The sequence below is a fragment of the Chenopodium album genome, chromosome 22 (genome assembly GCF_948465745.1).
Source record: "Chenopodium album chromosome 22, dcCheAlbu1.1, whole genome shotgun sequence".
NCBI classification, from domain to species: Eukaryota; Viridiplantae; Streptophyta; class Magnoliopsida; order Caryophyllales; family Amaranthaceae; genus Chenopodium; species Chenopodium album.
The window spans coordinates 26,131,910-26,141,832 of NC_137855.1; the positions used below are offsets into that span (position 1 = coordinate 26,131,910).

General features: G+C 39.2%; 2 protein-coding genes and 1 pseudogene across 2 annotated transcripts; all 3 read left to right on the forward strand.

The window, feature by feature from the left end:
• Positions 1-1,515: 1,515 nt before the first annotated feature.
• On the forward strand, positions 1,516-1,614 carry LOC145606357 (small nucleolar RNA R71; annotated as a pseudogene).
• Positions 1,615-4,395: 2,781 nt separating this feature from the next.
• LOC145604111 (uncharacterized) lies at positions 4,396-4,992 on the forward strand. Its single transcript, XM_081660060.1, has one exon. It carries the CDS (start codon positions 4,396-4,398, stop codon positions 4,990-4,992), a length of 597 nt encoding a protein of 198 aa, XP_081516186.1.
• Positions 4,993-5,001: 9 nt separating this feature from the next.
• Positions 5,002-7,137, forward strand: LOC145604112 (uncharacterized). Its single transcript, XM_081660061.1, has one exon. The coding sequence runs from the start codon at positions 5,002-5,004 to the stop codon at positions 7,135-7,137; it is 2,136 nt and encodes a 711-aa protein (XP_081516187.1).
• The last annotated feature ends 2,786 nt before the right edge of the window (positions 7,138-9,923 follow it).

Here is a 9,923-nt window from a genome sequence, read left to right on the forward strand (position 1 = left end):
CTAAAGCACTTCCCTCCTTCCACCGAACTACCCTCATCAAAATCCTCTCTCTCCTCTAAGATCTCCTTAAGAAACTTGGAGTACTTAGGAATGTCGGGAATTGGTTCGGTAGGGGGTGTAGAATCATGAACATCCTTAAGAACTTCAAGGAACTTCCCAAATTGCTCATCCATTTTGAATCTCAAATATTTTTGGGGATATGGTAGATCGGGAAATCTCTCTATCTCACTCATCTTTTCATCAACACACTCTTCTCTTTTGTCAACCTCACAATAGAATTCCTTAGACTCAACCCTTTCCACTTCATTCTCCTTAGCACCACACTCATCTCTTCCCTCTTTTGAACAAGAAACTCCCTCATCAAAATCATTTCCACCACTTGTGGCAATAGAGTACACGGGTTTCTTTAGTTCAACACCTTGGGAAGGCAAAGATGAAGGACTAGCAAAATCCTTAATAGTGCTTGCTAATTGGGTAATTTGAGTCTCAAGCATCTTATTGTGAGTCATCATCTCATTGAATTTCTTATCACTAACCGCCATATAGGTGTTAATGATCTTGGTTTGATTATCAATCAACTCTTCCAAAGTTGTCCTAGGAGAAGAAGGTTGTGAATAGGAATTTTCACCTTGAGTCTTTGGAACAAAATCGGGTGGGGGACCTCTTTGAGCATTGTTTTGAAAATTTCCCCTTCCTTGATTGTTCCAATTACTCCTATTTTGATTTGAACCATAACCTTGATTATGGTTACCACCACCATGATTATGGTTTCCATTACCTTGGTTATGATTTACATAACCTTGGTTTTGATTACCATAATTATGATTTTGATTACCATAGTTTTGGCTTTGATTTTGGCTACTATAACCTTGGTTATGGTTACCACGAGAACCTTGATTCCCTTGGTTCCTATAACCACCATTATGATTATAGTTGTCAAAATTGCCTTGGTTTTGGTAATTCCTATTCCATTGGCCTTTTTGATTATCAAACCCTTGAACATTGTTGTTTGACACAAAATTAACATGTTCACACTCATTGTCAAATTCATCAACACATTCATTAGGACAAGCACTAGAGTCATGATCATACGATCCACATGCATCACAAAACAAGCAACCTAAAGGCATATTATGTGAAGAGGGAGGGGTTTGAGAGTTAGAAGGAGTACCTCTCCCCTTAAATTGGGAGGGAAGATTAGAAGCTTAAGAAGAGGAAGAAGTGCTCTCCAACTTAGCTTTGATTGCGGTGACCTCCTTTCCTAAATTTGTCATTTGAGAGGAAAGGTTGTTGATTGCATTGAGATGGTCCACCGAATACAATGAAGATTGTTTGCTTGAAGAGTCTCTCTCCCCATCTTGCCAATCCCTATAATATGTCACCACATCCTCAATGATGTCCACAACTTCTTCTTCGGTTTTGTTCATGATAGGGCCACCGGCACCTCCATCAAGGCATGACTTGCCTTGGGGACTTAAACCGCCATAGAAGATTTGGATCACTTGGTATGTGGGGATTCCGTGATGAGGGCACTCCCTTTGATACTCTTTGAATCTCTCCCATGCTTCATAAAGGCTTTCACTCGGCCTTTGCTTGAACCCTTGAATCAAGGCTCTTGCCTCCGCCGTCTTCTTTTGGGGATAGAAACGGGACAAGAAAGCCTTTGTAACATCGTCCCAAGTTCTCAAGGAGTTGGGCTTCACCTCTTTGTCTAGCCACTCCAAAGATCTTCCTATTAGAGATAAAGGGAACAACTTGAGGCGGATGAATTCTTGAGAGACCCCATTGACTTTGATGGTGTTGCAATATTTTTCAAATTCTTTCAAATGGTTCAATGGGCTCTCATTCTTAGCCCCACTATATTGCCTTCTCTCAATCAAGGTGATCATTGCCGGACGGATTTCGAAGTCATTTGCCGGGGTAGTAGGTGGAGCTATTCCACTCTCAAAACTATATGCCCCGGGCACTCCAAGCTCCTTCAAGGCTATTCTAGGATATTCACCCATTCCTTGTTCTTCTTGAATTTTTTCTTCACTCGAAGAGCTATAAGCCAAGGATCTATTATCCACTCTTCTTCTTGAAAGAGTCCTCTCTATCTCCGGATCAAGGGGAACAAGGGGACGATCACGGGTTCTATGCATGCAAAACTCAAACAAAAATATTAATAGCACGGCTAAAAATGTAGCCTAGAGAAACAAAATCTTTTTGTATTTTATCAAAATGAAATAGACTCAAAAACAACATACACTCAATCACCATTCCCCGGCAACGGCGCCATTTTGATGGGAAGGAGAACGGTAGGTCGTTGGGCTACCACCCCACCCTATCAAACAAAATTGGTAACTTAACTAACCCCTATTTAGCGTAGTGGTAAGTCAAGGTCGAACCCAAGGGAATGGATATCAAGTGCACGATGCCTAAATCAAGCTATTTCGAAGTCAAGAAGGGGTTTGAAGTAGAACTAAGGCTAAACTAGGTAATGCAAAACTTATATAAAATCAATCTAAGACACTAGGGCAATGGATCCACATGCAATCATAATGGAAACGGTAATTTGGGAAGTCAAACCGACTAAGTCAAGCGATATGAAGGAAAATCATCATGTATCCAAAAAAGCATACTAAGATGGTTCACCTAGAGGTCTAACTAGCATCAACTACGCTAAACACTACCTAGGGAACGTCACAAAGCACCTCAATCGTGAAATTGCAAGTTTACTAATCAATGGTCCGTATCATAGCAAGCTTACAATGCAATCTAGTGTATTAATCAAAGATGGCCAAACCTCAATTAATCACACACATGCACATGAAATATCAACCAAATTTAATCATATCATCAACTCCATCAAGTATCCCCAAATTACACTATTCCATCATTCATACATGCTTCACCATTTCCCTAGCTAGGAAACTACTCACTAGCCATAGGAATTGAGATCAAAACTACAACAATCATCAATTTCATCATCAACATACTTGAAATCAAAGATTAAACCAACAATCAATCAAAATCAATCAAAATTCGATCAATAACCAAATCAATCATCAACAACATGAAAAACTAAAGAAATCAACTAAAATCAAACTTGTATTGAAATCAAGAAGAAGATCCTTACAAAACTTTGATCAAAAGATCAAATACAATGATGAATTCTTGAGCAAACACCAAAGATCATGAGTTTCTCTCTCTAGTTCTTGAGTTTCTCTCTCTAAAATTCTCCCAAAAACTAACTATCAAATTCAATCTAAAACTAAAAACTAACTTCCTAAAAATAGGTAGAAATAACTATATATACAAGGAGGAGGTCGGTAATGACGCCCAAAAATAGACCCTCGTAAGTGCGGGCGCTCGGAGGAGGGAGAATGGCGCGCACGGGACACACCCAGACAGGTGCGCCCGCACGCACCTGGTGTGCGGCCGCACACGACCAATGTGCGACCGCACACTCCCCTAGTGCGTCCGCACATTGCTGGGTTTTTCCCCCTTCTTCTCTTCGTCCTAGCTTAAGTGGTGCATGCATCCAGGATGATGATGATGGAGGACAAAGTGGGCAGAAACTTTCTTGAATTTCTTGAAGAGTGTAAGCCATGAGGAAGGCATAAACAAAGCCTTGAAGCTTGCCCCTTGGATCCACCTTTGACTTGGAACTTCTTGCACCTTCTTTAGGCATAAAAGCAATGAAAACTCGTAGAGAGGAAACTCGGGAATTCTTGGACAATCAATTACCACCTACAAGCAAAAGATAAAAAGCAAGTAAAAGAGAAAAATAACAAGTAAACTATAAAAAGACATGAAAAAGAGAAACTAACTACAAAAAGCATAAAATGAAGAAAACAAGAATAAAACTAAGGAAAACTAAAGAAAAGAGAGATAAAATGAAATAAAAATCATCCAAAAAGGAACCAAATGGGTGCCAAAAATGTCACTCATCAGACTTCAAGATTGTTTAGATGTCGGAGAACTCAATCCAGGTTCTTTTCTTAAATATGTTGTTTGCCTTTAATTTTAATCTTACTATTATTATGTACTATAATATAATTTACGGTACATTGTAATTATAGCGAATTCCGGGAAAACAATCGTTCTACCTTCTTTGTTTGTCGGGTGTCCAAGAGACATGAATCAAAGATTTCAAGATGCAATGGCATTAGTTACACATTATGGAAAACCAGACCTGTTTTTGACAATGACATGCAACCCATCATGGAGAGAAATTGTAGATGAGTTATTGCCAGGTCAAACAGCACAAGATCGTCCCGACTTAATCACCAGAATATTCCATGAAAAATTTGAGGAATTCAAGATGGACGTTGTAGAAAAGGCGCTCTTGGGAAGGTTATTGCCTATGTCTATGTCATTGAGTTTCAAAAAAGAGGCTTGCCACATGTTCACATGCTGCTCATTTTGGACGAAAAAGACAAACCAAAATCTCCGGAAGAGTATGACACATTTGTCAGAGCCGAGATACCTGATAGAGATGAAGAACCACGATTATATGATGCTATTTTGAAGCATATGATCCATAATCCGTGTGGCGAAGGTCGTCGAAATTCTTCTTGCATGGAAAATGGGGTTTGTAAACGTAAATTTCCTAAACCCTTTGCAGAAAGTACAGTCCAAGGCAAGAACTCATTTCCTATTTATCGTCGTCGTGGTGATCGTTCGCCAGTGTCTTTACATGAGAATAGTGCAACCTTCGTTGATAATGGTTGGGTTGTTCCATATAATTCATGGTTGCTACTAAAATATGATTGTCATATCAATGTAGAGATCTGTAGTAGCATCAAGAGTGTCAAATATTTGTACAAGTATGTGCATAAGGGGGTAGATCGTGTTTCAATGGAAGTTCGAACAGGGGCTGAACACAATGAGATTCAACAATATGTGGATGCTAGGTGGGTATGTGCACCTGAAGCATTATGGAGGATATATCAGTTTCCCATTACTCGAATGTGTCCATCTATTGATCGATTACAGCTACATTTTTAAGATAGGCAAATGGTTAGATTCAGTACAAATCAATCTATTGAAGACATCCTTCAAATGCCACAAAACTCTCGAACTGTGCTCACAGAGTTCTTCAAGATGAATTCCTTAGATCCAGAGGCAAGAACATACCTATATAGAGAATTTCCTCAACGTTATCGGTGGCTGACGGCTACAAAAACATGGAGAAAAAGGAGGAGTACACAAAGAGTGATAGGTAGAATCTACATAGCCTCACCAATGGAAGGAGAAAGATTTTTCTTGCGTTTGTTGTTGGATCATGTCAAAGGCCCTGAATCATTTGAGCATCTACGTACTGTCAATGGGATTGTTTATTCTACTTTTAGAGAAGCAGCTGAAAAACTAGGTCTCATGGAGAATGATGCAAGCATTCGTGATTGTTTGCGTGAAGCATCAAACTCTAAGATGCCATCATCATTGAGAAGATTGTTTGTCACGTTATTGGTTTATTGTCAACCAACTGGGGTTCGATCTTTATGGGATGAATTTTATCATTACATGGCTGAAGACTACTTATATTCAACTTCAACAAATCCAGAGCTGGTACGTGATTCAGTTCTCTATGATATAGATCGCATGTTAAAACAATTAGGAAAGAGTGTTAATGACTTTGACTTACCTAAAATAAACATGCGATTGGATGGAAATGCACAAGTAGCTAGAGCCATACATGATGAATTATCAGCACCAGTGCCCCCTGAAGACGTGCATTGTGCGGAGCATCTTAATGACGACCAACGGTCTTCATTTGATATCATAATGGAAGCTATTGATGCAGAGAATGGTCGAATTTTCTTTATAGATGGTCCAGGTGGGACAGGTAAGAATTATCTATATCGAGCCATACTTGCAACAGTCAAGCTTAGAGGGAAATTTGGATTACCAGTAGCCAGCTCAGTTATTGCTTCCACACTATTGCATCGAGGAAAAACCGCTCATAAAACTCTTGGTATTCCGGTTACGCTGCATGCTTCGTCAACTTGGAAGTTTAGTAAACAAGATGTAGAGGCGCAATTGGTCAAGTATGCAGCTGTCATTATATGGGATGAAGCAACAATGACTCATCGACATGCGTATGAAGCAATTGATCGTAGTTTAAGAGATCTAACAGGGGTTGATGTTCCATTTGGCGGCAAAGTCGTAGTGTTTGGTGGAGATTTTAGACAAAATTTACCCGTTGTACCGAAAGGAACAAAGGCTCAAACTATAGATGCGTGTTTGGTCAGGTCAACACTATGGAGACATGTTCAGCTACTCCATCTCACTCAAAATATGAGATCGATACAGGATCCTGAATTTGCAGCCTTTCTATTAAGAGTTGGAGATGGATGTGAGCCTACAGTTGATGAAGACATGATAAAGTTACCATCTTCAATTTGTGTAGGAAATAGTGACAATATTTCAGTTGATAATCTTATCCATCAAATATTCCCAAACCTCACTGAGCACGTAGGTGATGTATCATACATGGTACAAAGAGCTATAATAACACCGACAAATGATGAAGTTGACATGCTTAATGAGAAGATACTTACAGAGTTTGTCAGAGAAGAAAAAACCTACTACTCATGTGACACTGTTCCAGAAGATCGTCAAAATCTCTATCAACAGGAGTTCTTGAATTCATTATCCTTTGGTGGTTTGCCACCACATATTCTTAAGCTGAAAGTTGGCTCTCCAATCATGCTTTTGAGAAATATTGATACAAGCAGTGGGTTGTGTAATGGGACAAGGTTAATATGTAGTCGGTTAAGGGATCATGTGATTGAGGCAGAAATTTTGACCGGAAGTCATAAAGGGACACGAGTGTTCATTCCACGTATTCCTTTAAAAACGGCAAAAGATGTGAAGTTGCCATTTGAAATGATCCGGAAACAATTTCCTGTGAAATTGTGTTTTGCTTTGACCATAAATAAATCGCAGGGGCAAACCATTCCTCATGTTGGTATATATCTCCCCCAACATGTTTTCAGCCATGGACAATTATATGTTGCACTATCGAGAGGGACCTCACAAGAAACAACCAGAGTTTTGGTTAGTAAAGGATATGCTCGAGGTAGATGTGGTGTATTTACAAAAAACGTGGTTTACAAAGAAGTCCTCCTAACTCATATGCCACAACCCTAATTATCAGGTATAATCGTAAATATTAAACATGCATACATAACTATTTAAGTAATATACATCTATGAAATGACTTCTTTATCTTCTTATCAGGGAGCAAGCTAAGCATGATAAAAATCAACAACTAAGCATCAAAAGTGTATGGAAGCAAAAAAAGCTCATGCTAAGGATATTTTTTTATGTTTTTTATATTGTAATTTTATTACAGCATTATTATCTCCTAGTATATCTACAATATGTATGCGAAAATAATTTCAACTCTTAATTTTCATAAAATATTATGTATGTATGTGGTATATTGTGCACGCATGGCGTGCATATTTTAGCTTGTAGGAATAATTGGAACAACAATAACAATAGAGGTTTTTCTAACCAAAATGCTTCCAATTCAAATGTGAGAGGTAGTAGAGCTCCCCAAGATAACTATTATGCCCAAGCACCACCTAGTAAGTCTAATCTAGAGGAAATAATGGAAAGTCAAACCAAAATGTTCAACACTTTCATGGCCACGAGTGACAAGAAGTTTAATGAAGTAATGACTCATAATAAAATGCTTGAAACTCAAATTTCACAATTGGCCCGTTTAGATCCTAAGAGGCCCGTTAATGCCATATCTACTAGGAGTGGGAAGGTGTTGGAAGAGAGTGCTCCTAAGAAAAGCAATGAGAGAGTGAACATGAGTGAGCCTCCCCTTAAGAGTGATTGTGAGCAAGAAAAAGAGAAAAATCAAGAGAGTGGAAGAGAAAAAAAATGTGAGAAAGAAAAAGAGTGTGAAAAAGAGAATGATTTTGAAAAGGAGAGTGAAGAGAAAAGAGAAAAAGAGAGGGAAACAAAACAATTGCAAAAGCTACCATATCCTCATAAATTTGTTAGAAACAAATTAGATGTGCAATTTGGAAAGTTTCTTGAGACATTGAAGCAAATTCATCTTTCAATTCCTTTTACCGATGCTATCAAGCAAATGCCTAATTATGCTAGGTTTTTAAAAGACATTTTGAGTGGAAGGAGAAAGTGTGAATTGGTTGAAACGGTGAATCTCACCGAGAATTGTAGTGCAATTATCATGAACAAGACGCCACCCAAATTGAAAGACCCCGGTAACTTTTCTATCCCATGTGCAATATACAAGATGCAAATTGATAATGCTTTGTGTGACCTAGGGGATAGTGTTAGCCTAATGCCATACTCGGTATACCAAAGACTTGGGATAGGGGAACTTCTACCCCCCAACATCACCCTACAATTGGCCGATCGCTCTATTAAATTCCCAAAGGGTAAGGTAGAGGATGTTCCTCTAAGGGTGGGAAAGTTTGTAATCCCGGTGGATTTTGTTGTGTTAGAGATGGACAAAGATGTTAACATTCCAATAATTCTAGGAAGACCTTTTCTTGCTACTTCGGGTGCTTTAATAGATGTTAAAAGTGCTAAAATTTCACTAAAAGTAGGAGATGAGGTAATAGAATTTGATTTGAATGAGAGCATGAAATATCCAAGCTCTAATCTTGATAATTGCATGATGATTGATATTATTGATTCTATTGTAAATTCTATGCATGAGCACTTGCTCACTACTAACGATGCCCTTGAGGATGTCCTTTTGAACAAGGAAAAGATAGGTGACCAAAGCAAAGAGATGGCATTGTATGAAGAGATGCTTGAAGGGAATCACAACACATGATGCATTAGAAGTATCTACCTCAAGAGAAGGTAAGGGTGTTCCAATGGTAGAGTTGAAACCTCTACCATCACACCTAAGGTATGCGTTTTTGGGCCCCAATTCAACTTTTTCGATTATTGTGAATTCTTCTTTGAACGAGTGCCAAACTCAAATGTTATGTGGTGTTTTAAAAGACCACCAAGGTGCTTTAGGCTATAGCATAGATAACCTCAAAGGTATTAGTCGCGCTTTATGTATTCCCACATAACACTTGAGGAGGGTGCTAAGCCTTCCATTGAGAGGCAAAGGAAACTTAATCCTCAAATGGGGGAGGTGGTGAAGAAAGAAATCACCAAACTCCTTGATGCCGGCATCATCTTCCCCATTTCGAGTTCTAGATGGGTTTCTCCCGTTCATGTGGTCCCTAAAAAGGGAGGAATGACCGTAGTTGAAAATGAGAATGGTGATCTCATTTCAACTAGAACGGTGACCGGTTGGAGGATGTGCATAGACTATAAACGTCTAAATGCATCCACCAACAAGGATCATTTTCCTCTCCCTTTTATCGACCAAATGCTTGAAAGACTAACCAAGCACAAGTATTATTGCTTTCTTGATGGTTATTCGGGTTTCTTTCATATCCCTATAAACCTGGATGACCAAGAGAAAACAACTTTTACTTGTCCCTATGGAACTTTTGCAATATAGGAGGATGTCCTTCGGGCTTTGCAACGCACCGGTAACCTTCCAAAGATGCATGATGAGTATTTTTGGGGACATGCTTGAAGCCGAAATGGAAGCTTTCATGGATGATTTCTCGGTAGGGGGCCTTTCATTCAAGGATTGTTTGTCCAACTTGGGCAAGTGCTTGGCAAGATGTGAGAAGGTTAATTTGGTTTTGAATTGGGAAAAATGCCACTTTATGGTGGAAGAGGGAATTGTCCTTGGTCACAAGATTTCAAGCAAAGGGATTGAGGTCGACAAGGCCAAAGTTGAAGTGATAGAGAAGCTACCGCTGTTTCGGGGTTTTTTGTGATTCCCTCGGATACTGGTCACGCTCTGCTGACAAAGACTCGGACACCTGCAAAATAACGAATATTCCGGTGTACGGAATATTCGCCTCCGACGCTCA